Here is a 27,384-nt window from a genome sequence, read left to right as displayed (position 1 = left end):
CGGGAAGGGGAGACCCAGGATGGGCCGGACGGAAGAGAGGAGCAGAGGGAGGGAGGAGGAGGCCTGCCTCCCTCCCTCCCTTCCACCCCACACTTGTGGGGGCGGGGGAGGCGTGTTCATTGCGTGGCACATCAGCCCCGGCTGGCGAGGAGGGGCTTCCTTCCTAAGCAAAGCCTTCAGCCTTCCCCCCTTCCCAAAGTGGGATCCCTTCCTTGACGTCTCCCCATGATGTCCCCTTCACGCCTGTTGCTCCTTCTACTTTTCCTGACACCCTGGAGGGTGGGAGCCACACAGCAGAAGACGGTAAGCTAAGGAATGTGTGTGTGTGTGTGTGTGTGTTTGTGCACACCCAAGTTTCTTGCAGTGCGCTCTCTGCAGCCATCCCTATCCCTGGCAGACAGGGATGGTTGAAAAGTTTAGGGAAAACTTTTGGAAGTTTTCTTTCTCCAAAAACTTCCAAGGGACCTTTTTTTTCCCCTGGGGAAGGGGAAAGGATGAGAAACAGTATGCCTTACTTATTTTATTTTATTTGTTTGTCAAACACGTACAAGGTAACAAGTATGAACATAAACATGAAGAAAGGAAGTAAATACAGATATAAGACAGGGACGGTAGGCACGCTGGTGCCCTTATGCACGCCCAATTTATACTTGTCCAATTTCACTTAGGCTGGTCTCTGATCGTCAGAAATATTTTATTTGCTCACTTGGCACAACACCATCGTATGTGTTTTCTTTTTTAAAAAATCTCCCTTTTTGCATTTTTTCCCCTTTTCTCTCTCTCAAAAAAAGTTTTTTTGTTCTTTTTTTACTATCCTAAGTTGCACATTCTTGCTTGGTTTGGCAGATGGGGCATCTGTCTTTAAGTCTGTGGCAGCAAGAAATCAGGAGGAGACTCTTTTTCAGACAAACAGATTTTATTCCAAAGTGTCAGCTTCCGTGAGGTCCAGATTACTCCTCCGATGTTTGGGCTCAAATCTGTGTTGCTAAATTGCGGCGAATGGCAAATGAAATTGCCTCGATCCTCAGAGCGTGGGAGGGGATCTTCTGCAAGCATCAAGCGATCTTCTCTGGATATAAATCAGGATAAAATCTTTCCCTTCTCCATCAGGGCTAAAAATTGCCCTTCCGGCATGCTTTTGATGTGGGGTCTGCAGGAAGTTGTGTGTGTGTGTATGTGTTTCACACAGGCCTGAAGGCATCTGAGCTAGCTTTCATAAATGAAGGCTGCCTCCCATGTTTTCAAAAGGTTTTCAGCCTGCCGTTTTGCCCACCAATGCCAGCAGAAACCCGAGAGGGGTTATCGTTATAAATTACATTTCAGCGGCTTTGCTTATCCTTGCTGGTCAACTCCAGGCCCGTTTTGTGACGTGCGAACAGGCTGGGAGAGAAAGAGTCTGGAGAAACCCATTTCTGACTCATTAAAACTCACGTCCCACACGTCTTGGAAAAAAAATCAATATTTAGCTGGGGGGGGTGGAAATATTGTTTGAAGGCTGAGCTATTTGTTCATTTTAAAAAAAGAGGCGAGTTTTTCCCCCCCCAGACTCTCTTTCCCGCTTCACAAATAGGAGGCTTTTAAAGAAATGGGGAAAGTCTACGAAATAAATCTGAGAATCTTTCCATATTCACAGCCTGGATTTTTACAACTGAGTTGTGCCTCTTGAGAATGCAATTTTTTTTTGTTTTTTGTTTTAAAAAGTCGCAGCAATGGGGGAATGCAGGAATTTGTATCGATTGCTGATAATTTGGGAAAATTATATTGATTCTTTTTTTCTGTCCATCTAGATAATTTATTGGTCTTCACTGTGGCTACCAAGGAGACTGAAGGTTTCAAGCGTTTCAGACATTCAGCCCAGGTTTTTAACTACAATCTCAAGGTAGTGCAAATAACTAATTTGAACATAGGTTCCTGGTTGTTTCGAGACAAAATCCAATTCCTAATTCAAAACTCCCTGCATTTGTTCAAATTTTAAAACTCGCCCTTGAAAAAGTATGGGAGAAAATTATACTGCATAATTTCTTAATCTCTCTCTCTCTCTATATATATATATATATATATAAAAGCAAAATACCACTCCACGCATCATCACAAAATCTCCAGAACCGTAAAGCCTACAAACTTGAAATTTGACGCGTATCTTCCTCTTGGCTTCTAGGTGGTCACTAAGAAAGGATTTTTTGAAATGACTATCAGAGCATTAGTATTTCCTATATTATTATTATTAATACGCTCTGATGCTAAGGAGTTCTACTCCCCCTCCCCACCTGAAAAGAAACCTGTTCCAAATGCAAAAAACAAGCAGAGGAGTTTCAGTTTGTTTTACTTTCACAGCACCAAGCAGCTGTAGTACAGAACGGTTGAGCTAAGGCTCCTTGCTGTCTCCTTGCTCACACAGCAAATACTCTTTCACTTTCCAAACAGCCCTCAACTCTCTCGCACACTGACAGGATGCTAGCCAGATGAATACTGAGGGATGCTGGTAGGCAGAGGCACAATTTTCCCCCCTTATTTTCCTCCCCAAAAACTAAGCCCAACCACATAGTTTCGTAGCGAAGCACGGGTATCCAGCTAGTTTCAATTAATGAGTTTGTAATAATGTTAGCTGTTTCTACAGCTGTTAGTTGCTAGTTATTTTTCTTTATTGAACCCCCAAAGCACAAACTTATGAAGCGGGTAATATAATAATTTGGGAATCTTATCGTTCAGATTGTAAATGTCTGCAAAAAAAAAAAAAAAAATCGTCCAGCACAGTGAAAGTCATTTGCTAAATAAGATATTGTTACTTGTTCCCTTCAGTTCAGTTTTAGAGGGAACGAAGCACGAACAAAGTGGTTTGAAACTTGTCCCAAAATCTCCTTTGATCCGTCCAGGTCCTGGGGCTCGGCGAAGAATGGCATGGCCGAGAGGACCAGAGAATAGCAGGTGGGCAGAAGATCCGACTTTTGAAATCGGCTTTGGAAGCCTATGCAGATAAAGAAGATTTAGTGATCCTTTTCACCGAGAGGTAATTCCTGCTTGAGCTGGGACCGTGGTCGCCAACCAGTGGGCTGGGGCCACTGGTGATCCATGAGAAAATTTTGGTGGACCGCAGAGAAATGTCACCCCCCCAAAGCAATTAATCCAGGCTGCATGGGGAACACAAGGCTGCACCGCCCACATGGCCCGCGGGAACACAAGGCTTGTGTCACTTGCATTGCAAACAAGACGAGGTAGTGAGGGGAGGGGGGAAAGGGTGGAGGGGGGGAACTTGCCCCACTCACCTCACACACCTGGCCTGGCCACCGGGCTGCTTCTTTCCGCTTCTCTCTTCTTCTGCTTTTGGCTGCACGCAAGGAAAGCAGCAAAAGTCTTTCTTTCTCTCCCCCAAACTCTGCCAGAAATGAGTCTTTGGGGCCCTGCAAGGCTCCAAGAGGCTGTGCCAGCAAAGACTCATTTCTTGCAGAGTTTGGGGGAGAGAAAAAAAGTCTTCTGCTGCTTCTGCTGCTTTCCTTGCATGAAGCCAAAAGTCTCTCTCTCTCTCTCTCTCTCTCCCCCTGAGAACGGAGCTGGAGACGGTATCCTGCGATCCCAAATAAAGAACGATCGATCAGTAGGAAAACAGGGTGGGGAATTTTCCTGCAGACTTTTTGGGGGATTTTCCCAGGGTCTCTGGTCCGTGGGATTTAGAATGATGAGTTTGGTGGTCCCTGAGGTTCAAAAGGTTGACGACCCCTGAGCTGGAAGATTCTCTGTGCCTCCTGTAACCAGGAGGAGCTGGATACGGATAGTCCTCTACTTATGACCCCAACTGAGCCCCAAAGTATCTGTTTGTTAAGGGAGACATTTGTTAAAGTGAGGTTTGGCCCGTTTTACGACCTTTTCCGCCACTGTTGTTAAGCGAATCACCACAGTTGATAAGTTAGGGATGCAGCTGTTAAATGAATCTGGCTTCCCCGTGGAGTTTGCTCATTGGAAGGTCACAAAAAGGGAATCGCATGACCTTGGGACACGGTCATAAGTCTGAACCAGTGGCCAAGTATCTGAATTTGAATCACGGGGATGCTATGAAGGTCGTAAGTATGAAACATGGTCATAAGTCGCTTTTTTCAGTGCCATCGTAACCTTGAACGATCGCTAAACAAATGGTTGTTAAGTTGAGGAAAACCTGTATTTTGGTTGCTGCTTAACTATGGTTTGTTGTGTTAACTGCGTTGCAAACTGTGGACAATTGAAGTTCATTTAAATGAGGGTAGGGCAGCTGACAACATCAGAATCTCCATCTTGGAGAGAAACAACAACACTTGGAATGTAAAAAATAAATTGAGAGGTTTCATTTGCTCCGACTCAGGCATTTTTTTGGATTATTCCCTGTTTTTTTCTTTGCGGGATAAACTTCCTGTCATGCCCCTGTCGGAATCTGATTCAGAGGGGGAGGCCAAGCAGTTGACAAGGAGTGGGAGTAGGCTGTGGAAGAAACTGGGGAAGGGCAAAGTCAGGCTGGGCAGAGCAGGGGAGAGATAGAAGAAGGGAGAGGGAGTTCAAAGGAAGATCCAGGCCCACCCCCTCTTCATCCTGCATGCAGGGAGGAATGGAGAAGGGAGCAACGTGAGTTGCATGGCTGACGGGGGAGGGAAGGGCCCTGATTCCCTTCATTAGCTGCAGCGGGGAACACGGTGTTTAAAAAGGGAAGCTGCGCACAGCAACGTTGGAAGCAAATCATGGATTTATCTGGTATCATCGAGGCTTATCTGGGTTCCTGGCATCTTCCCAACTGTGTGTGTGTGTTTTGCTGTGCTTTCAAGTCTGCAATTCCTTCTGTCCTGCCCTGTCAAGTTAATTACTGCGGCGTGGTTTGTGTGGATTTTTAGTTACAGTTTGTATGTACTTTGTTTTCGGACTGAATTTCCTCCACTTAAAGACTGTTCCTGGGAGAGTTTTTCTCCAGTCGAAGGTAACCTGGACATTGGGGGCAAAGTTGGAGGTATTAAAGGGACTCTTCTTACTTATGTGACTGTGTTGCCTTTGTGCCACACCCCTTTGGGTCATCACACTTCCCTTCAAATATCTCTCCTCCTCCTCCTCCTCTTGCAGCTACGACGTCGTCTTTGCTTCGGGGCCCGCGGAAGTCCTGAAGAAGTTCAAGCAGGCCAAGTCGAAAGTCGTCTTCTCCTCAGAGGCGCTCATCTATCCAGACCGGAGGCTAGAGGCCAAGTACCCGGCGGTCCAGGAAGGGCAGAGATTCCTGGGATCTGGAGGTAAGGAAAAGGGGGGAAGATGGAAGCCCCCAGGAGGAGCAAAGAGAAAAAAAAAAAACGTTTTTTTGGGGGGGATGTCAGCACCCATCCATGGGCTAAGGTGCCCATTTGAACTGAAGAAAGAGAGAGAGGGGAGCGTTTTCAGGCAAACCTCGGCTTAACGACAGTTTCAAGTTAACAACAGCACCGAAAGGGGGACTTACGACCGTTGTGACTTACGACTGTTGCAGCGTCCCTGTGACCACAGGATCAAAATTCAAACGCTTAGCAACCAGTTGATATTTATGACCGTTGCAGCGTCCCGGGGTTTACGGGATCGGCCTTCGGACCAGCAAAGTCGATGGGGAAGCCGCTGTTCTGACCCAGCTCCCCAAATTCGACAAACCCTCTGAAGTTAAACCGGTGCTTCTTTTACGAGGAGGGCCAGAGCCCCGGCAAAAAGTCTTTTTCTCTCACGCAGGCGAACAAGTCGTTTTGTCCGGCAGGGAGATGAATAGTCGTCTGCCACACCCAGCCTTTTATCCCCAGAGCAAGGGTGGGGCTTTGCTAGTAGTGATGGCTCTTCTGTCCCAAGGACCGGCCCATAGATTTCCACTGCTCTCCTCTCCTCTGCCTTCTGCGCATCTGTGCATCAGGCACTGGACCCAGCTGTTCCTCCTCTTCCTCATCAGCCACCCCCAGACCTGGGAGCTGTTGACTCTCCATCTGAGGGGTGACGGATGGCCCAGTCTCCACCTCTGTCTCTCTCTCTCTCTCTCTCTCTTTGCCAGCTCCATTCCCTCTTCCCCTCGGGGGATCTTAGCTGGCCCTGACTCCCACACTTCCTCCTCCTCCTCTAATTCGGCTGTTGGAGGGGCTGGCGGCCTAACCAAACAACTGCAGTGATTCATTTAACAACCGTCTCGCATAGCGATGGAAATTGTGGCCGTGAGTCGAAACTGCCTGTATTGTCTCCTCCTGCAGGATTCATAGGCTACGCTCCGTATCTCAGTCAGCTGGTGGCCGACTGGCAAGGCCTGGACGGTGAGAGCGACCAGCTGTTTTATACCAACGTGTTCCTGGACGCTGAAAAGCGGGTGAGCCCTGAACGCAGAGCCCCAGGTGTTCCGTGGGGGGAGGATCTTGATAGCTGACCCAAGAAATGCAGATGTGCAAAGCCTGGTAGGCCCATGTGGTATAAATCAGACCAGGACAGACTTTGGCCTAGTTTCCTAGTTGACTTTTCTCCAGTCAAAGGCTGTTCCTGGGAGAGTTTTTCTCCAGCTGAAGGTAACCTGGACATTGGGGGCAAAGTTGGAGGTAATAGAGGGACTCTTATTGCTTATTTGACTGTGTTGCCTTTCTGCCACGCCCCTTTGGGTCATCACGGGTTCTGCCTTTTTATAAAAGGTGTGAGTCAGAGAAGGTGCAACATGGCCATCTTATATTTACCTCTTCCAGCTCTTATCACGCTTGCTGGTGTTTTTTTTTTTCTTTTTCTTCTTCTTCTTCCTCCTCTGCAGAAGGCCATCAATATCACTTTGGATCATAGGTGCCGGATCTTCCAAAACCTTAACGGTGCTTTAGGTGAGAATCCACGGAAAGAAAATCCTGCATCCAAAATAAAATGTTGGCTGTCTTTAAGGGTGGTTATCCTCCTCTTGCTGGAGAGCTATAAACCAGCTGCACAGGGCGTCTCTGGGTAGGTCCCCAAGGCCGTTGACCTCTGCCACAATCACTTGTGCGGTTTGCCAAGCAACTCTGGTTGGAGTCAAACTAAACAACTTCCGTGTAAAAACAGAGCTCAGGCAGCAGCTGCGACCTTGTTTTACAATTGAGTTTACTTTATTGTCATTGCACATCGTACAACAAAATTACATACCATCTGTGTACTATCGAATTCAACAGAGCTCCTGCCCTGGGATAGAAGCTGTTTTTCAGCCTATTTGTCCTTGTTTTTATTATTCTGTACCGTCTGCCAGATGGTCATAGTTCCAAAAAAGAAAAAGGGTGCCCAGGATGAGATGGATCTTTGAGGATGTTTTAGGCATCCTTAAGGCAGTGGGAGCTATAAAGCTCTTCCAAAGAGGGGAGAGGGCAACCCATGGTCCTCTGGGCAATGATGTTCGCCCTCTGGAGTGCTTTCCTATATGCCACTGTGCAATTGGCAAACCATACACAGGTGTGCAGTCAGTTAAGATACCCTCTGCGGCACAGCCGTAGAAAATTACCAGCAGTTTTTCATTCAGTTAATGGAAGATTTGGGATGACTCTCTCTCGCTTCCTTAGTCTCACCTCCCTTCCTGTCGGTTTATTTTATTAAGATTTAATTAAGGTCTTTAAGAGACTTTTAAAAAAAAGATAAAACTGGGTGGGTTGCTCCTAAAATATACTTCTATTGCAGGGGGTGTCAAACTCAATTTCATTGAGGCTGTGGTTTGTCAACCTCATAAAACATTCCTATGCCTGTTTTAGTAGTTGCCATTAAAAAAAAAGGGAGGGGGAGAGGAAAGGAAATCTGGAAGAGCAGTGCAGCAGTTTGGAAGTGGACGTACATTCCAACTCTTCTCTTTAAAAGATTGTAACTAAAACTACCAGAGCTTTTGCCCGGGAATATATTTAAATGGAGAATGTGATTGATGACACCCAGCCTGTGAAGGTGCTCAATTGGAGAATCTGGTTTATGACACACCCAGGTGGGAGGGGGGAAACAGGGTCACAGAGGACTGTAAATGACCTAGGCCAGAGTTGGCTTCATGCAGGGCAGTGCCAGTATGTCGCCTCTAATGAATCCTTTGAAAGTTTTTCAAGTTTGGCTCGAGAATCATGATTCAATTAGAGCGATTGCTGGAATCCTGACATGGTTGACCTCGGGGGGGGGGCTAGGGGTGGGTGTAGCCAGCTGGGTGGGCATGGGCAGCTTCACGGCCACTTCCCAAACTGCTGGCATGTTTCCTCTTTCCATTGGGTAGACCGGACCGAAGCAACGCTGGCCCGATGTTTCCTCTTCGCAAAATGGGCCAAGCAACACGGGTAGATTCGAGTGAACCGGGACGGCTCCATGAGCCAGATCCGACCACATCACAGGCCGGATCTGACCTGCAGGCCCTGAGTTTGACACCCCTGTTCTATTATATTGGGTGGGAAAGGCTATATCTTGGCTTGGCTTGGAAGTTTTCTAAGGACACGGCTACTTTGAAAAGCTTGAATGGCATCCATCCCGCTTAGCCAGCTGGCAAAAGGAGACTCCTGGCCTGAGATTTCACCAAGAGCATACTTTACTAGAGCAATAAATGGTTAGCGACAAAGGGAAGCAGAGTCTGGCAAATTGGCATGAAAACTTTACCCTTAACTATTCTTTTTCCCCGTGGCCACCCCCACTTAATTATCGATCAGTGTCTCATTAGCAATGCTTATTTTGTTTTGGGAACGGAGATTCGGTGTGTCTTCTCCATCTCTGCATTTGTCATGCCCCTGTCAGAGTCTGAATCTGAGGAGGAAAACGAACAGCTGACAAGGAGTGGGAGTGTGGCTCCATTGGCTGTGGAGGAAACTGGACAAGGGCAAAGTCCGGCTGGGCAGAGCAGGGAAGAGGTAGAACAAGGGAGAGGGAGTTCAGAGGAAGACCCAGGCCCACCCTACCTCTTCATCCTAGGGCACGCAGGGAGGAACGGAGAAGGGAGCAACTTGGGTTGCGTGGCTTACAGGGAAGGAAAGGGCCCTGATTCCCTTCATTAGGCACACCTGGGAATGAGAGTTTAAAAGAGATGCATGTTGAGTGCGGCAGCTGCTGGGAGCAAACGTGACTTTTTCTTGTGATGACTTTGCTTATCTGTGTTCCTGGTGTCTTCCCAACTGTGTTGAGTTATTGCCATGCCTTCACGTCTGGAATTCTTGCTCCTACCCTGCCAAACTAATTACCTCAGTTTGGCTTGATTGGACTTAAAATTACAGTTTTTGTTGACCATGTTTTGGACTTGATTCTCTGCAGCCAAAGGCTGCAGAGTTTATCTCTAGCCCAGAAGGTAACCTGGACATTGGGGGCAAAGTTGGTGCTATTAAAGGGACTCTTATTGCTTATCTGACTGTGTTGCCTTTGTGCCACACCCCTTTGGGTCATCACAGCATTCTTTTCATGGCCTGGAGCTCTCCTTCCTTGCCCAGCACAGCTTGGATCCCAGACCGTCCCCCCTTTCATCCTCCCGCATCCCTATTCTTCCTCCCTCCCCCTTCGGTGCCAGTGTCAGGCTGGCAAGTTGTGAAGCGAAGCGAAGCAAGCAGAGTGGCAGACGTAACAAGCTGGTCAAACTTGATTAATTTCCCCAAGCCAATCTCTCCCCTGGCGTACATGTGAAAAAACCTTGTTGCTGTTGTTGTTGTTGTTGTTGTTGTTTCATTCCGTTTCTCCGCTTCTTTGCTTCCGAAGACCAAGTGGCTCTGAAATTCGAAAACAGCCAGGTGAGAGTGCGGAATCTGGCGTTTGACACCCTCCCGGTTGTGATTCACGGAAACGGACCCACCAAGGTAGGCCAAATCCCGGCTCCCTGGAACTAGGAGGACCTCAGGGCCCACCAAGCTCATAATTTTAAATCCTGCAGACCACTGATATGAATTTTGACTGATGGTGGCTTGCTGACGTTGGCAGGAAAGTCGGTCCCATATTCCAGAGCCGCAGTAGTCACAGTCATCCCGGAGCAGCTGCTCCTCTACCTGCGTGCACCGGCCTGCCACGGACTGGAGCAGCTGCTCCGGGATGACCAAAGGGCCAGTCCTGTGACTCCTGTGGGTCAGAAATATGGGACCGACTTTCCCACCAACGTCAGCAAGCCACCAGGGGCGGATTTTCCTCCCCCGCCATTGGTCTTACCTTCCAGTTGCAGCTTGCGTGGCTCTACTCAAGGTAAGGTTTGCGCTCGGCCGAAGGGTGCGGGCCAGCGGGTGGGCAGGCCGTGTGGGCGGCGCAGTCTTGGGTTCCCGCGCAGCCTGGATTAATTGCCTCGGGGGGGACATTTCTCTGCGAACCACCAAGATTTTCTTGCGGACCACCGGTGATCCCCGGCCCACCGGTTGGCGACCACTGTTCTAGGATGTATATACAGGTAGTTCTCTACTTACAACAGTTCATTTAGTGACCTTTCAAAGTTACAACGGCTCTGGGGCGGGAAAAAGGGGGACTTAAGACCCTTTTTCTCACGGCTCCAACCGGTGTAGCATCCCCACCGTGATCAAAATTCAGACGCTTGGCCACTGACTCGTATTTATGATGGCCGTAGCGTCCCGGGGTCCCCTTTTGCAACCTTCTGACCATGGGGAAGCTAGATTCACTTAACAACCATGTCAGTAATCTTAACAGCTGAACCACTGGGGCAAGAAAGGCCATAAACTGGGACACGAAACCCACTTAACGTCTCACCTAGCAACATAGGGCTGATTTGTGGTTGTAAGTTGAGGATGACCTGTTCCCCCTGGTCTTTCTCGCCCCGGATCAAAGCTTGGTTGGGCTTTGGTTGTCCATCTGCCAGGGCTGGAAATTGTTACGGAGATTCAGGATCGACCTCGGTGGCAAAACAGCTGCTTAGCCTAAGGAGGGAAGGCAGCCAGCCAGCTTAATTTCAGCAATTCCACAGCAACAGGGACCCAGGTGGTGTGGAAAACAATATGGTGTCCCAAAGGTGCATTTTCCCCCCAAGAGGTGACTGAACTTTCTGGTTTTTTCTTTGAAGAAGTTTCACTTCTCATCCCAGAAGCTTCTTCAGCTCTGACAGAATAGTGAGGAGTGGAAGGATCTATACTCCTTGCAGACAGCTGGTCATTGGCCTCCTTTTAGAGCAGGGGTGTCAAACTCACGGTGTCAGGTGTGGCTCCATTCAAAATCCAAGAAAGGAAGGCTTAGGCTCCACTGTTAATAGAGAAAAGGACTTTTTTTTACTGAATGTGAAGTGGTAGCAACAGGTGAAATGAATTTTAATGTAGAGAAAAGTAAAGGCCTACACTTAGGCAAAAAAAAAAAACCCAAAGGACACATATAGCCTGGGTGAAATCAAGCAGTAACTGTGAGAGGGATCTCGGAGTCTTGGTGGACAGCCAGCTAAATAGGAGCCAGCCGTGTGCAGCAGCAGCCAAAAAAGCCAACGCAATCCTAAATTGCATTAAGAGAGGGATACAATCAAGATCAAGGGAGGTACTAATACTACACTCTATAAAGCCTTAGTAAGGCCACACCTAGAGTCCTGCATCCAGTTTTGTTCACCACATTATAAAAAAGATGTTGAGGCTCTAGAAAAAGTGCAGAGAAGAGCAACCAGGAGGATGAGGGGACTGGAGACCAAAACATATCCAGAACGGTTGCAGGAACTGGGTCTGGCTAGTCGAGGGAAGAGAAGGACCAGGGGAGACGTGACAGTGGTCTTCCAATATTTGAGGGGCTGCCCCAGAGAGGAGGAAGGGGTCAAGCTGTTTTCGAAAGCTCCTGTAGGCCAGACAAGGAACAATGGATGGAAACTGAACAAGGAGAAATTTAACCTGGAAATAAGGAGAAACTTTCTGACAGTGAGAACAGTCAACCAGTGGAACAGAAGTTTCCTTCGGAAGTTGTGGGAGCTTCATCCCTGGAGGCTTTCAAGAAGAGACTGGACTGCCCTCTGTCAGAAATGGTGTAGGGTCTCCTGCTTGGGTGGGGGGTTGGACTAGATGACCTATAAGGTCCCTTCCAACTCTGATTATCTGTTATCTGTTACGAAATACAAGATCTGAGGCAAAAGGTGTGGAAATCACATATAGAAAGTTACCCCCAACAATTCAAACTGGACATCCAATCCGAGGTGTGTGCATAATGTCATGTGGGTTACATCTTCAGGTGGCGTCTCAGACCTCAGGTATGCCAAGACGGTTGACCTTGGCCTAGGAAAGATAAAAAGGGGCTGCATCTGGGCAGTAAGCAAGGAAGTTTTACAATTCACACAACTTCAACCTCCAGCACCCTTCCCTCCACTGGGCCCAATTATTCCTCCCCTCCCCTCTGTTTCTACGGCAGCTGGAAAGAGTCAAGCAGAAGAAGGAATCTTGGAGGCCGACACCTGGCTTGTCGGCAGATGCGTCACGTGCTGCCCCCCAGTTTAGCAAAGGGGGGGGGAAAAGTCCTGATACGTCAGGTCCCACTGTGATGACATGAGTTTGACACCCCTGTTTTAGGGGGTCATGGAGGCCACTTGGAGGTTTATCTGTGTCCTCAGGGTCACTTGAGTAGTGTCAGTGGTTCCTGTAGTCTGAATTTTTTTTTTCCTCTGGGAATCCCTTCCTTCTCCCGCACCATTCCAAGGGTGTCCATCCCAAATTGTATAGCTAAAAGTCTGTAGAGATTCTCAGTCATCCAGGTCATGGTTGTCCCAAAGGAGCTTTTTTCCCCCAAGAGGCAACTGGACTTTCTGGTTTTTCCTTGAAGACGTTTCGCTTCTCAGCAGAGAAGCTTCTTCAGCTCTGACTGGATGGCGAGGAATAGAAGGATTGATTCTCCTTGCAGACAGCTGGTCGTTTGCATCCTTTTAGAGGGTCGTTGAGGCCACTTGGAGGTTTATCTGTGTCCTCAGGGTCACCCGAGTGGTGCAAATGGTTCCTGTAGTTTGCAATTTTTTTCCTCTGGAAATCCTTTCCTACTCCCACGTCATTCGGCGATACAATCATTCATTGTATAGCTAAAAATCTGTCGAGATTCTCGGTCATCCAGGTCATGGTCATCCCAAAGGTGCTTTTTTTTTTTTTTTCAAGAGGCAACTGGGCTTTCTTGTGTTTTTTTTTTGTTTTCCTTTTGAAGAGGTTTCGCTTCTCATCCGAGAAGCTTCTTCGGCTCTGGATGACTGAGAATCTCCGCAGGCCATATTATGGTGTAGTCAGATTGACAAAGGTTGCAAGTTTTCTGTCTCAGCACTGTGAGCCCACCTGTGAGACTCTTTCTCTCCCAAAGCTGCAGCTGAATTACCTGGGGAACTACGTCCCTCAGTCGTGGACCTTCGAGACGGGCTGCACCGTTTGCAAAGAAGGCCTGAAGAATCTAAGCGGCTTGAAAGTAAGAGGTTGCGCAATGCTGGGCAGGAATGGGGAAGGTTTCAAAAAAAATGGTTGGTTGGTTGGTTGGTTGGTTGGTTGGTTGGTTGGTTTCTTTCTTTCTTTCTTTCTTTCTTTCTTTCTTTCTTTCTTTCTTTCTTTCTTTCTTTCTTTCTTTCTTCTTCCTTCCTTCCTTCCTTCCTTTCCTTTCCTTTCCTTTCCTTTCCTTTCCTTTCCTTTCCTTTCCTTCCTTCCTTCCTTCCTTCCTTCCTTCCTTCCCTTCCTTCCTTCCTTCCTTCCTTCCTTCCTTCCCTCCCTCCCTCCCTTCCCCTTCCTTCCCTCTCTCTCTCTTTCTTTCTTTCTTTCTTTCTTTCTTTCTTTCTTTCTTTCTTTCTTTCTTTCTTTCTTTCTTTCTTCCTTCTTTCTTCCTTCCTTCCTTCCTTCCTTCCTTCCTTTCCTTTCCTTTCCTTTCCTTTCCTTTCCTTTCCTTTCCTTTTTCCTTCCTTCCTTCCTTCCTTCCTTCCTTCCTTCCTTCCTTCCTTCCCTTCCCTGCCTCCTCTCTCCCTTTCTTTCTTTCTTTCTTTCTTTCTTTCTTTCTTTCTTTCTTTCTTCTTTCTTCTTTCTTTCTTTCTTTCTTTCTTTCTTTCTTTCTTTCTTTCTTTCTTTTTCTTTCTTTCTTTCTTTTTCTTAGTTTAGTTTAGTTTACTTTATTGTCATTGCACCTTATACAACAAAATCGAACACCATTTTCAGTGCACATCATGACCATGACCATGAAAATAAACACAAACACACATCCTTCACACTCCACACATTGAATTGAAAACCACCGACACCGCACCAACACTGCACTATACAGTAGAATTCAACAGAGCTCCTGCCCTGGGATATAGAAGCTGTTTTTCAGCCTATTTGTCCTTGTTTTTATTATCTTGTACCGTCTGCCAGATGGTAATAGTTCAAAAAAAAAGGGTTCCCAGGATGAGAGGGATCTTTGAGGATGTCTTGAACTTTCTTAAGGCAGCGAGAGCTCTAAAGCTCTTCCAAAGAGGGGAGAGGGCAACCCACGATCTTCTGGGCAATGACATTCACCCTCTGGAGTGCTTTCCTATCTGCCCCGGTGCAATTGGCAAACTCTACAGAGGTGCAGTAAGTTAAAATGCTCTCTATGGTGCGGCGGTAGAAGGTCACCAGCAGTTTTCCATTCAGTGGTTGTTTCCTGAGAAGTCCCATGTAGTATAATCTCTGCTGGGCCCTTTTGACCAGGGCTGCAATGTGAGCCCCCCAGGTCAGGTCCTCTTTTAGGGTAACAGCCAGAAACTTCATACTGGCCACTTGCTCCACTCGGTCTCCATTGATAAACAAGGGCTGGAGGTCTGATCTGTTCCTTCTCTATAGCCCACTATAAGCTCCTTCCTCTTATTGGTGTTGAGGATCAAGTTATTTTTATTCATTTATTAGGTTTGTGTTGCCACCTATTCACCAGTGGCGCCTCAAGACAGCTTTGCACGGTCTCAGGTCGCTAAGCCTTAGCGCCATGCAGAGAATATTGAACTTCTCAAAGAGGGGAATTGCTCTTAGAGGTTCTGAGATCCTTTGTAGGCTTGAAACACCCAACATTTCCCAACGTGGAAGTTGGAAGAGAGAGATGCATTTAAGTCACTTTTACATTTCTCACATGGCCAAGGCTGAATTTCCGTGGTGTTTTAGCAAGAAAACTTGACTGTGTGGCGTTTTTGCATTGCCTGGAGGGTGAGATGATGAAATGGGAACTCCTGGGCACGGTGGATAAAAGAAAAAGACAACAACACTGACAAATTGAGAGACCTAAAAAAAGAGCTGTGGTGGCGCAAGTGGTTAGAATGCAGTACTGCAGGTTAATTCTGCTGACTGCCGATTGCCAGTGATTCGGCAGTTCGATCCTGACCGGCTCAAGGTCGACTCAGCCTTCCGTCCTTCTGAGGTTGGTAAAATGAGGACCCAGATTGTTGGGGGCGATAGGCTGACTCCGTAAGCCACTTAGAGAGGGCTGTAAAAGCACTGGGAAGAGGTCTATAAGTCTTAAGTGCTATTGCTATAAGAGCCATGGGGGCACAGTGGTTATTGTAGAATGCAGTATTGCAGGCTAACTCTGCCCACTGCCAGGAGTTCGATCCTGACTGGCTCAAGGTGGACTCAGCCTTCCATCCTTCCGAAGTCACTAAAATGAGGACCCAGATTGTTAGGGGGGCAAGAGGCTGACTCTGTAAACCGCTTAGAGAGAGGGCTGTAAAGCACTGTGAAGCAGTATATAAGTACTATTGCTATTTTCCTTCCTTCCTTCCTTCCTTCCTTCCTTCCTTCCTTCCTTCCTTCCTTCCTTCCTTCCTTCCTTCCTTCCTTCCTTCCTTCCTACCATTCTCCTCTCATCCTTTCCTTTCCTTCCTTCCTTCCTTCCTTCCTTCCTTCCTTCCTTCCTTCCTTCCTTCCTTCCTCCTCTCATCCTTTCCTTTCCTTTCCTTTCCTTTCCTTCCTTCCTTCCTTCCTTCCTTCCTTCCTTCCTTCCTTCCTTCCTTCCTTCCTTCCTTCCTTCCTACCATTCTCCTCTCATCCTTTCCTTTCCTTTCCCTTCCCTTCCTTCCTTCCTTCCTTCCTTCCTTCCTTCCTTCCAACCATTCTCCTCTCATCCTTTCCTTTCTTTTCCTTCCTTCCTTCCTTCCTTCCTTCCTTCCCTTCCTTCCTTCCAACCATTCTCCTCTCATCCTTTCCTTTCCTTTTCCTTCCTTCCTTCCTTCCTTCCTTCCTTCCTTCCTTCCTTCCAACCATTCTTCTCTCATCCCTTCCTTTCCTTCCTTCCTTCCTTCCTTCCTTCCTTCCTTCCTACCATTCTCCTCTCATCCTTTCCTTTCCTTCCTTCCTTCCTTCCTTCCTTCCTTCCTTCCTTCCTTCCTTCCTTCCTTCCTTCCTTCCACCATTCTCCTCTCATCCTTTCCTTTCCTTTTTCCTTCCTTCCTTCCTTCCTTCCTTCCTTCCTTCCAACTATTCTTCTCTCATCCCTTCCTTTCCTTCCTTCCTACCATTCTCCTCTCATCCTTTCCTTTCCTTTCCTTTCCTTTCCTTCCTTCCTTCCTTCCTTCCTTCCTTCCTTCCTACCTACCTACCTACCTACCTACCTACCTACCTACCATTCCTCCTCTCATCCATTCCTTTCCTTTCATTTCCTTTCCTTTCCTTTCCTTTCCTTTCCTTTCCTTTCCTTTCCTTTCCTTTCCTTTCCTTTCCTTTCCTTTCCTTCCTTCCTTCCTTCCTTCCTTCCCTCCCTCCCTCCCTCCCTCCCTCCCACCTTCCTTCCTTCCCAATGGGTAGAATAAAGTATTGCAGGCTAACTCTGCCCACTGCCAGCAGTTCGATCCTGGCCAGCTCAAGGTCGACTCAGCCTTCCATCCTTCCGAAGTCGGTAAAACGAGGACCCAGATTGTTGGGGACAACATGGCTGACTCTGAACTCCTTAGAGAGGGCTGTGAAGTACAGTTGCTATAAAGCAGGGGTGTCAAACTCAAGGCCCGCGGGCCACATCCAGCCTACAGGGTGCTCAAATCAGACCCGTGAGGCCGGCCTGGAAATAGCAAAGAACCCAGTCCACAGTACCTCTGGCAACCAAAACAGCGGCCTCCTGCAACACTCTGCTGGCCAAAACAGGGCACAGGGTGGGGGCACACACACGTCTGTCCCATCTCCCCCACCCCGGCGGCCGGCCTACAGAGGAGAACTACAATGCTGATTCCGGCCCTTCAAGAAATCCAGGTTGACACCCCTTGCTATAAAGTGACTATCTTCAACTCACCCGATAGAATCGAATCCAGAGCAACTCTGTGAATTTTTGAGCCTGTTCTTCACTTTTTCCCACCCTCCCTCTGCCCTCCCCCACCTCACAGGAAGACTCGCTTCCTCTGACCGTGGTCGGCATCTTCATTGAGCAGCCCACCCCTTTCCTCGACCAGTTCTTCAAAAGGCTCCAGCTTCTCCGCTATCCAAAAAAGAAAATCCACCTGTTCATCCACAATCACGTGAGTCAAGATATCTGGCTGAGAAGTTGCCTAGTCCCCAGGTGTGCCTTGTGCAGAGGGGCGGGGGCGGCGTTCTCCTCCTGAGTAGTTGGCTCAGCCTGCGCTGTTCTCGCCTTCTCTCCGCTCTCCGTACTCTCGGATCAGGAGGGGAACGGTCCTTGCTCATCGCCCGAGATCTGTCTCTCAGGGTCCCTGCTTAGCCTCTCCTGGTCATCCTGCCCCACTTCCTCCCTGCCTACAAGCTGTCCCAATCCTGAAAGGCTCCGGCCTGATTGGGCCTCTACTCCTCCCCATTTTCCTCCGGGCCACCGCCTCCTCGATCTCCGTTGGTCGTCTTTCTCTACAGAGTCAGGCTCCGACACTTTTAGAAAGGGGTTCTCTGCCCGGTGGCTGGGTGGGCGTGGCCATGTGGCCTAGTCAGCCTCCTGCTCTCCAGGCTCCGGAGGCCTCTGGGGAGGGTGAAAACGGGCTCCCCGGGCTCCGGAGGCTCTCTGGAAGCCGGAAACGGGCCCATTTCCGGCCTTCTTGAACTTCCGGGAGGCCCGTTTTTTTCGCCCTGCACTTCCTTTCATCCCAAATGGGCCATGTGGGGACTCCTGGGAGGGGAGGGGTGGGCGGAGCCAGCAAGGAGTGGGATTCGGGGGTTGTCTGAACTGCACCGAATCTTAGCTTGGGGCTCTCCCGAACACCTGCGAACCCCCCCAGCAGCCTCTGGGCCAACTCCCTCCCTCCATTCAGCCTCCCATCAACCCAGCGGAGGCTTCTTCATGGGGCTACCACCGTCCAAGCCCCCCGTTCTGATTTCCACCCTCCGCGCTTTCCTCCGCAGACCCCTCCAAACTCACACCCAGAGGGGCCTCCGGTGGCAGATCCATGACCGTGAATGAGGCGGCTTTGCCGGAAGGACCGGCCCCTCGGTAACCTCTCTCGCTTCTTCTCCTGGTGCAGGAGGAACATCACCTGCCTCAGGTGAGCTCCTTTGTGGAGAAGCACGGCCAGGAATATCGCTCCCTGAAAGTGACGGGGCCGGAGGATCACCTGGAGAACGCCGAGGCTCGCCGCCTGTGCATGTAAGGAACGCGGAGAGGTTCCCCAAATGCGGCGTCAACTCATAAAATATTTCTCTGGTCTTTTTAGAGTTGCCAACAGAAAGGAGGCGGGGGGGAGAAAGGGGTTTGAAAGAGCAGTGCGGCAGCTTGGAAATCGAAAGTGCATTCCATAAATAGTTTTTCAAAGATAGTAACTAGGTGACTGAAGTTTCTGCTGGCAAAATTCTAACTGGAGAGCATGATTGATGACTCTGGGCTATGGACGTGTCCCATTGGAGGATATGAATTAGGATACACTCAGGGGATGCAGGAGGGGGGGAAACCAGGGTCAAGGGTGACCATGAATGATGTGTCTCAGAGTCGGCTGCACCCAGGTAGTGCCGGACATGTTAACTCCCAATAAATCCTTTGGAAGTTTTGGAAGTTTGGCTCGAGATTCGTGATTTAAATGGGGGGTAACGGCTGGACTCCTGACACGCGGTTCTTGTCCCCTTTGGCGAAGGGCCTGACTCGTTGGCTTCCTGCCCTTCTAGGAACCTGTGCAAGCAGAACCCCGCCTGCGAATATTACTTCAGCCTGGATGCCGAGGTGGTGCTCAAGAACCCAGATACCCTGCAGGTCCTGATGGAGCAGAATAAGTGAGTGCTGGGGGTGGGATTGAGAGGGGAAAGAGAAGAGCCAGCTGTCCGAAGCCTGTGGAGATTCTCCGTTATCCAGATCATAGTTTGTTTATTTATTTATTCGTCAAGCAAGTATTAGATAACAGGTATAAGTATAAACATGATTATGAGTACATGAAATGGGTGCGAATAAAAGGGGACATTAGGACAGGAACGGTAGGCACATTGGTGCACTTATGCATGTCCCTTTACAGACCTCTTAGGAATGGGGTGAGGTCAACAGTAGACAGTCTAAAGGATGGAGTGGATAAATAGCCACACTATATAATCAAAGAATGAACAGGCTTTCTTATTTTTGGAAGTGTTTCTAATACCTTTTCTCTCTCTCTGTCTCTCTCCATTTCTCTCTTCCTCTCTCTCCCTCTGCCTCTCTCTCCCCCCTCCCTCACCCTCTCTTTTTCACACTCTGTCTCTCTCCATTTCTCTCTCTTTCCTGTCTCCCTCCCTCTGCCTCTCTATCTCTCCATTTCTCTCCCTCCCTCCCTCCCTCTCTCTGTTTCTCTCCATTTCTCTCTCTTTCCTGTCTCCCTCCCTCTTTCTCTCCCTCCCTCCCTCTCTGTTTCTCTCCATTTCTCTCTCTTTCCTGTCTCCCTCCCTCTCTATCTCTCCATTTCTCTCCCTCCCTCCCTCTCTCTGTTTCTCTCCATTTCTCTCTCTTTCCTGTCTCCCTCCCACCATTTCTCTCCCTCCCTCCCTCTCTCTCTGTTTCTCTCCATTTCTCTCTCTTTCCTGTCTCCCTCCCACCATTTCTCTCCCTCCCTCCCTCTCTCTGTTTCTCTCCATTTCTCTCTCTTTCCTGTCTCCCTCCCTCTTTCTCTCCCTCCCTCTCCTCCCTCCCTCTCTGTTTCTCTCCATTTCTCTCTCTTTCCTGTCTCCCTCCCTCTTTCTCTCCCTCCTCCCTCCCTCTCTCTGTTTCTCTCCATTTCTCTCTCTTTCCTGTCTCCCTCCCTCTCTATCTCTCCCTCCCTCCCTCCCTCTCTCTGTTTCTCTCCATTTCTCTCTCTCTCCCTCCCTCTCTGTCTCTCTCTGCCTGTCTCCATTTCTCTCTTCCTCTCACTCTCTGTCTCTCTCCATTTCTCTCTTCCTCTCTCTCCCCCCTTCTCTCCCTCTCTCTGCGCCAGGTTTGTGATTGCCCCTCTCGTGAGCCGCATTGGGAAGCTGTGGTCGAACTTCTGGGGGGCCGTGAATCCCGACGGCTATTATGCCCGATCGGAGGACTACAGGGACATTGTCCAGAGGCGGAGGATGTGAGTAGAGCGGTGGACTCAGGCGAAAGGAAGGCTTCCAAATTGCTCCTTGAAACTCACTCTCCAGAGGTTGGAGGGCTGCGAATCTCAGGGCTGGAAACAGCAGAGGGGGTTCAAGAAAGTGCTTCCTTCGTGTTCCGTTCCAAGGTGCTTTGACTCGGACCCTGAAGGATCGTCAGCTTAATACGAGGCTGAGCCTTGTGCATTGAGTTGCATTTTGCGCAGGGCTTGACTCCTGCCCTTTCGAAAGCTCTGTGACAAAAAAAAAGCAAAAACAGTTTCTTTTTGCAGTTCGCTTCATCCTTTTATTATCTGGCCTGGTTCTTTTTATGCCTGATTGGCTCTCTCTCTCTCTCTCTCTCTCTCTCTCTCTCTTCTATCAGTGGCCTCTGGAATGTCCCATATGTTTCTGGTGTCTACCTGGTCAAGGGCAGCATCCTGAGGTCGCAACTTGCCCAGCTGGACCTTTTCCACCATGGAAAACTGGATGCCGATATGGCTCTGTGCCATAACATGCGTGAGCAGGTTGGTGCGGGAAAGCAAGAAGCTCTCCGCCTTTATTGATATTAAATTGGATTCTTTATCCACTCAAGCGTGATGGGACACACAAAGAATTTGTCTCTGGTGCCTAAGCTCACAGTGTATCCTGTTTCCCCGAAAATACGACCTACCCAGAAAGCAAGTCCTAGCTTGATTTTTACACGTGCGCCCAATATAAGCCGTACCCCAAAATAAGCCCTAATTAAGATCCCGCCCACTCCAGAGTGGACAGGTAAAAATTAAGCTAGGGTGGGGATGGGTGGTGGTGGAGCTGCCCTACTACTTACCTTTGGACAGTTGTAGCCAGGCCTTACGCACCCCGACACCTGCCTTAACTGTTTCTTCTGCAGCCGGCAAGGCTGGCAAGGCTTTCCCGAAGGCCTCTGGAGCTGATAGCAAACTCAGGATCGATCCAGACCTCAGTTATGGCCTGCAGAGGCCTTCAGGGGAGCCTTGCCGGCCGCAGAAGAAGAAATTCTTGAAGGCCTCTGACAGCAAAAAGGAGGCCGGGGGCGACATTCGCAAGTGAGGTTAGTCAATGGATGATATCCCCACAGAATAAGACCTGGTGCCTTTTTCGGTGGGAAAAAAATATAAGACAGGGTTTTATTTTTGGGGGAAATACAATACATATAAACAGCAGGTAAATAGGTCATAATCATAGCTCTTTGTGGGCCCTATCCGTCATCAGATGTTGGCGATCCTATTTTTATCAACAGCTGCAGGAAAAAGTGCTGCTGAGTTTTGTCCAAACTGGTCCCTTAGATTTTGAAGCCATGATGTTCTTCTTCTACCTGGACCTTCATTGCCTTCAATCTTTCCTTGGAGGATTAAGTGAAGGATGTTGTATTTTTCCAGGTGTTGCATTCACAATGGAAAGCAGGCTGGTTACAATTGCTTTTTCTGCAAAAAGGAATTAGGACTATATTATACAAGGTGCAGATGAAGACAAGGAAAGAGGAAGAAGAAGACCACAAATAAAATGAAGCATCAGGGATGTTGGGAGTTACAGTCCCATAACAGAGGAATTATTGAGTCTGTCCTCTGCACCTCTATCACTGTCTGGTTTGGTTCTGCAACCCAACAAGTCAGACACAGACTTCAGAGGATAATTAGGACTGCAGAAAAAACAATTACTACCCACCTGCCTTCCATCGAGGACCTGTATAAAATGCACGAGTCAAAAAGAGGGCTGTGAAAATAACTACAGACCCCTCACATCCCGGACATAAACTGTTTCAACTCCTTCCCTCAAAATGACGCTATAAAGCACTGCACACCAGAACAACTAGACACAAGGACAGATTTTTCCCAAATGCCATCACTCTGCTAAACAAACAATTCCCTCAACATTGTCCAACTATTTACAAAGTATTTACTACGAGTACTATTAATCTTCTCATCACTCTTTATCACCCATCTCCTCCCACTTGTGACTGTATGACTGTAACTTTGTCGCTTGTATCCTTACGACTTATATTGACTGTTTCCTAGTATGACTTGATTGCTTATTGTACTCTTATGACTATCATTAAGTGTTGAAACTTATGATTCTTGACTCTTGATGAATGTATCTTTTCTTTTACGTCTACTGAGAGCATTTGCACCAAGACAAATTCCTTGTGTGTCCAATCACCCTTGGCCAATAAAGAATTCTATTCTATTCTATTCTATTCTATTCTATTCTATTCTATTCTATTCTATTCTATTTCTATTTCTATTTCTATTTCTATTTCTATTTCTATTCCATTCTATTTCTATTTCTATTTCTATTTCTATTTCTATTTCTATTTCTATTCCATTCTATTTCTATTTCTATGCCATTCTATTTCTATTTCTATTTCTATTTCATTCCATTCTATTTCTATTTCTATTTCTAGTCTGTTTTTATTCTATTCTATTCTATTCTATTCTATTCTATTCTATTCTATTCTATTCTATTCTATTCTATTCTACTCTACTCTACTCTACTCTACTCTACTCTACTCTACTCTACTCTATAAGGGTTTGTTTGGTTTTTTTCTGCAGGGGGTGTTCATGTTTTTGACAAACCAGCAGCTGTTCGGGCACATCCTATCCTTGGAGAATTATCAGACAAGCCACCTGCATAACGATCTCTGGCAAATCTTCAGCAACCCGGAGGTGAGCAGGCTTACTTTCTCTGGAACCTGAGAGTGAAACAGGTGTGGGGTGAAGTGGGGGCCAGTTTGAAAGGATTAAAAAAGGGGGGAGGGATTGTGTTTCTTAGGGGGAAAGAATTTGAGAACAAGGGCTCACACAGAAAGAGGGGGGCAGAGGCTGAAAAAAAGACCAGGAATTATAGATGTTGGGCGACGCTGTCTCTCAAAGCAGATGTTGTGGCCTGTCGACCGCTGGGCCCTTCAGCCGCCGAATCAGAGGAGGAGGAGGAGAAGGCGTGGGAGTCAGGGCCAGCATCAGGGCAACCTGGGAGCTGTGAGGGAGAAGAGGGAATGGAGCTGGCAGAGAAAGAGACAGAGACAGGGCCTGGGCCGTCTGTCAGCCCTCAGATGGAGAGTAAACAGCCCCCAGAAGGAGGTGGCTGATGAGGAAGAGAAGGAACAGCCCGGGTCCAGTGCCTGACTGCGGATGCGCAGAAAGAAGAGGAGAGGAGAGCAGTGGAAATCTATGGGCTGGTCCTTGGGACGGAAGAGCCACTGCTGCTAGCGAAGCCCCACCCTAGCTCTGGGGATATAAGGCATGGGGCGGAGATGAACGATTCATCTTCCAGATGAACGGACTTGTTAGCCTGCGGTGAGAGAGAGAGAGAGAGAGAGAGAGAGAGAGAGAGAGAGAGAGATGTTTGCCGGGGCTGTTGGCGCTACTAATTAAAGGAATCTTTGAGTTAACCTCAGAGGATTTGACATGTTTGGGGAGCTGGGTCGAAGCAGCAGGTTTTGGAAAGGAGGAGTCAGAAGGAATTGGAGCAAAGAACAGCTGGGAAAGAGGAGAATGGGGGAGGGGGTTTTTGAAGGGCAAATTGTGCATTTACAACTTCCAGTTTTGAACCCAGCTCCCAAAGCCTCAAGAGAGGGTGGATTTGCAAGAGAGGGAGCCCTTCCTTTAGGGGGAAAAAAAACAACAAACCAAGCGTCCTACCCCGGTTTTCTTTAATTTTCTTCTTCTTCTTCTCACACAAAACAGGACTGGAATGAGAAATACATTCACCCAAACTACACGGATGCCTTAAAAGGCAAATTGGTAGAAACGGTAAACCAAGTTTTCTTCGTTGCAAGTAGAATTGGGCGGTGGGAGGTGGGCAGAAAGGAGAGAGAGAAAAAGAGGGCTGGAATCCCACCCCCTAAAATAAAATAAATGAAATGAAACATAATAAACAAAGCAAAAAAACATAGAAATTGCTGCAGAATGGTGCAAAATAGCCCCAGGCAGCTCTGGATTTTTATCCCTCGTCCAGCCCTGCCCAGATGTCTACTGGTTCCCTCTATTCACCGACGCGGCTTGCGACGAGCTGGTTGAAGAGATGGAGCACTTTGGCCAGTGGTCCAAGGGAGACAACAAGGTAAGGTGACCCCTCACAGGTGCAGCTCATCCAAGGGAGATTCTGGACCCTTCCTTTCCAACGGATGCCACTTCCTTAGCTGAGTCACCTGCTGAGGAACGTTTGCCAGGAAGCGGCTGGTTTTAAAAACAAACCGTAGTTTTAAAACAAACCATGGTGTCAGATCTGTGTATCTGCCATTCTCCGATGGAATAAAGGAGTGGAGTTGGATTTGACGCATTTAATTCTTTCCCTCTCTATGTAGCCTAAGTGTCCTCTTTTTTACCTTGTCTTTTGTATAATCTTTTTACACGATTTATAACCATTGCCTGGTGCCCCAGATGCCTGGAAACTTCTCACCTCTTGAGGGGATTGCAGTGCCGGAAAATAGCCTGAGAAACTTTTCTTATCTGTTTTCTCAGAGGTGCTGGTAAAATAACACCTTCGCACCTGCAGATTGGTGGAATCCACATCGGACTGTTCGGAGGGGTTTCTCGTTCTCTTTATCTTAGTTCAACGGTCCCCAAACTTGGCAACTTTAAGACTTGTGGATTTCAACTCAACCCAGAATTCCTCAGCCAGCCAAGCCAGCAAAATTCTGGGAGTTGAAGTCCACAAGTCTTAAAGTTGCCAAGTTTGGAGACCTAGTTGCATGCCCCGAGGGAACTCAGATCCTGCTTTGAATTTTGACTTGCTTTTACCTCCCTTCAATAAAAAAGATTCCTTTTGAAATACAATGTTTTCAAGAGTCTACGCTTATTTTTTGAAGGGGGGAGAGGCTGGTCGTTACATGTAGAGCAGCTACCGGCTAACTTTACTCACTGTTTTTATAGGACCAGAGGATTTTAGGGGGCTATGAGAACGTCCCCACCATTGACATTCACATGAACCAGGTCAACTTTGAGCGAGAGTGGTACAGATTTCTCCTGGATTACATCGCACCCATCACGGAGAAGCTCTACCCAGGTTACCATACCCAGGTGAGTTCAGCTTATACGGGCTGGGATTGGAAACTCATGGGAGAATTTGAACTGGTGGCCCTGGAGGACCCCGAAATGAAGGACTTTGAGGGGCCTTTTGGGGCAGGCCAAGAGAAAGAAGAAAGTACGAGGCCACACGAACCCCCCAAAAGCAGCCATCACTCCTGGATAAATCCTTGTAAGCATTTCTCTAGCTCACTTGCAACTGATGATGGCTTGTGGAAGAATTCACAAGCCATGGTTTGGCCCAGCCTGTTTCTTTTCTACAGACCCAGTTTGAGCTCGCCTTCATCGTCCGGTACAAGCCGGACGAGCAGCCGTCCCTGATGCCGCATCACGACGCTTCCACATTCACCATCAACATCGCCTTGAATCGCGTGGGGATCGATTATGAAGTGAGTGTAAGAACTTTAGGCCGGCTTGAAGGGAGGGCAACATGGCGGAGTCCGTGTAGGAGGGAGATGGAGAGACAAAAGAGGGTGGACTAAGAGGGTTTGGGTTTTTTTCCCCCCATTTCTGTGCTAAGAGGGCAAGGCCAGCACTGCGGGGAGGTGTGGGTATGGAATATTTGCAAGGCATATTTGATTTTGGCTAAGTCTGAGAAAGCAAGGAGGGAGGAGATGAGAAAGGAAGAAGGAAGGAAGAAGAGATAAAGAAAAAAAAGTTTATCACAGAGGGTTCCAGAAGAGGGGGAGGAGGAGATGAGAAAGGGAGAAGGAAGGAAGAAGAGAAAAAGTTTAAGAGGGTTCCAAAGAGAGGAGGAGAGATGAAAAGGAGAAGAAAGAAGAAGTTTATCACAGAGAGAGGAGAAGGAGAAGAAGAAAGAAGTTCCAGAGGGTGCCGGAGGGAGGGAGGAAGGAGATGAAGGAAGGAAGGAAGGAAGGAAGGAAGGAAGGAAGGAAGGAAGGAAGAAAGAAGGAAGAAAAGAAGAGAGAAAGAAGAAAAGTTTATTACAGAGGGAGGCCGGAGGGAGGGAGGAGAAGGAAGGAAGGAAGGAAGAAGAAGAGAGAAGAGAAAGAAGGAAGGAAGGAAGGAGATGAAGGAAGGAAGGAAGGAAGGAAGGAAGGAAGGAAGGAAGGAAGGAAGGAAGGAAGGAAGGAAGGAAGGAAGGAAGATAGAGAAGAAAAGTTTATTACCGAGTGTGCAGTGAGGGAGGGAGGGAGGGAGGAGATGAGAAAGGGAGAAGGAAGGAAGAAGAAGAAAGAAGAAAAGAAGAAAAGTTTAAAGAAGGGAGGGAGGAAGAGAAAGGAAGGAAAAGGAAGGAAGGAAGGAAGGAAGGAAGAAGGAAGGAGGAAGGAAGGAAGGAAGGAGAATTTATTACAGAGTGTGCAGTGAGGGAGGGAGGGAGGAGGAAGAGAGAGAGGAAGGAAGAGAGGAAGGAAAAAGAAGAAGAAAGAAAGGAGAAAGTTTATTGAAGGAAGGAAGGAAGGAAGGAAGGAAGGAAGGAAGGAAGGAAGGAAGGAAGGAAGGAAGGAAGGAAGAAGGAGAGATAGAGAAGAAAAGTTTATTACAGAGTGTGCAGTGAGGGAGGGAGGGAGGGAGGAGATGAGAAAGGGAGAAGGAAGGCAAAGAGAAAGAGAAGAAAAGTTTATCACAGAGGATGCTGGGAGGGAAGGAGAAAAGGAAGGAAGGAAATAAGAGAAGGGAGGGAGGGAGGGAGGGAGGGAAGGAAGGAAGGAAGGAAGGAAGGAAGGAAGGAGAGAAAGAGAAGTTTATCACAGAGGGTGCCACTGCAGGATGCCATCCTGGAGCTGAGGCTCGCTTGAGACAACTGCCAAGGGCCTTTTCCAATGTGGCAACTCGGTCCCCTGGCAGGCAGGCAGGCAGGCAGGTAGGGGAGCTCAAGGTGCAAACTGCAACCTGGGCTGGGAAGCTCCAAACGGCCTTTTCTTCCCCTGCAGGGCGGGGGCTGCCGCTTCATCCGTTACAACTGCTCCATCCAAGCCCCCCGGAAGGGGTGGAGCCTCCTGCACCCGGGCCGCCTGACGCATTACCACGAGGGCCTCCCCACCACCAAGGGGACCCGCTACATCGCTGTCTCCTTCCTCGATCCCTAGAGCCACCAACGG

The 27,384-nt window shown here is 48.2% G+C and overlaps 1 protein-coding gene across 1 annotated transcript; it reads left to right on the top strand.

Moving 5' to 3' along the window:
• The first annotated feature begins 190 nt into the window (after window positions 1-190).
• PLOD1 (procollagen-lysine,2-oxoglutarate 5-dioxygenase 1) lies at window positions 191-27,384 on the top strand. Its single transcript, XM_087944797.1, is given in 20 exon segments — window positions 191-271; window positions 274-303; window positions 1,788-1,879; window positions 2,874-3,007; window positions 5,074-5,237; window positions 6,201-6,313; window positions 6,740-6,803; window positions 9,643-9,740; window positions 13,177-13,278; window positions 17,171-17,302; window positions 18,251-18,372; window positions 18,885-18,989; window positions 20,153-20,278; window positions 20,662-20,803; window positions 22,847-22,960; window positions 23,981-24,046; window positions 24,252-24,356; window positions 25,169-25,315; window positions 25,585-25,710; window positions 27,217-27,384. Coding segments are annotated over 20 exon segments (2,184 nt in total). The 5' UTR covers window positions 191-225; the 3' UTR covers window positions 27,373-27,384.

This window comes from Notechis scutatus, chromosome 16, assembly GCF_049901735.1.
Source record: "Notechis scutatus isolate UNSWTSFEM ecotype Mainland chromosome 16, rNotScu1.2, whole genome shotgun sequence".
NCBI classification, from domain to species: Eukaryota; Metazoa; Chordata; class Lepidosauria; order Squamata; family Elapidae; genus Notechis; species Notechis scutatus.
This window is presented reverse-complemented; position numbering and strand designations above follow the sequence as displayed.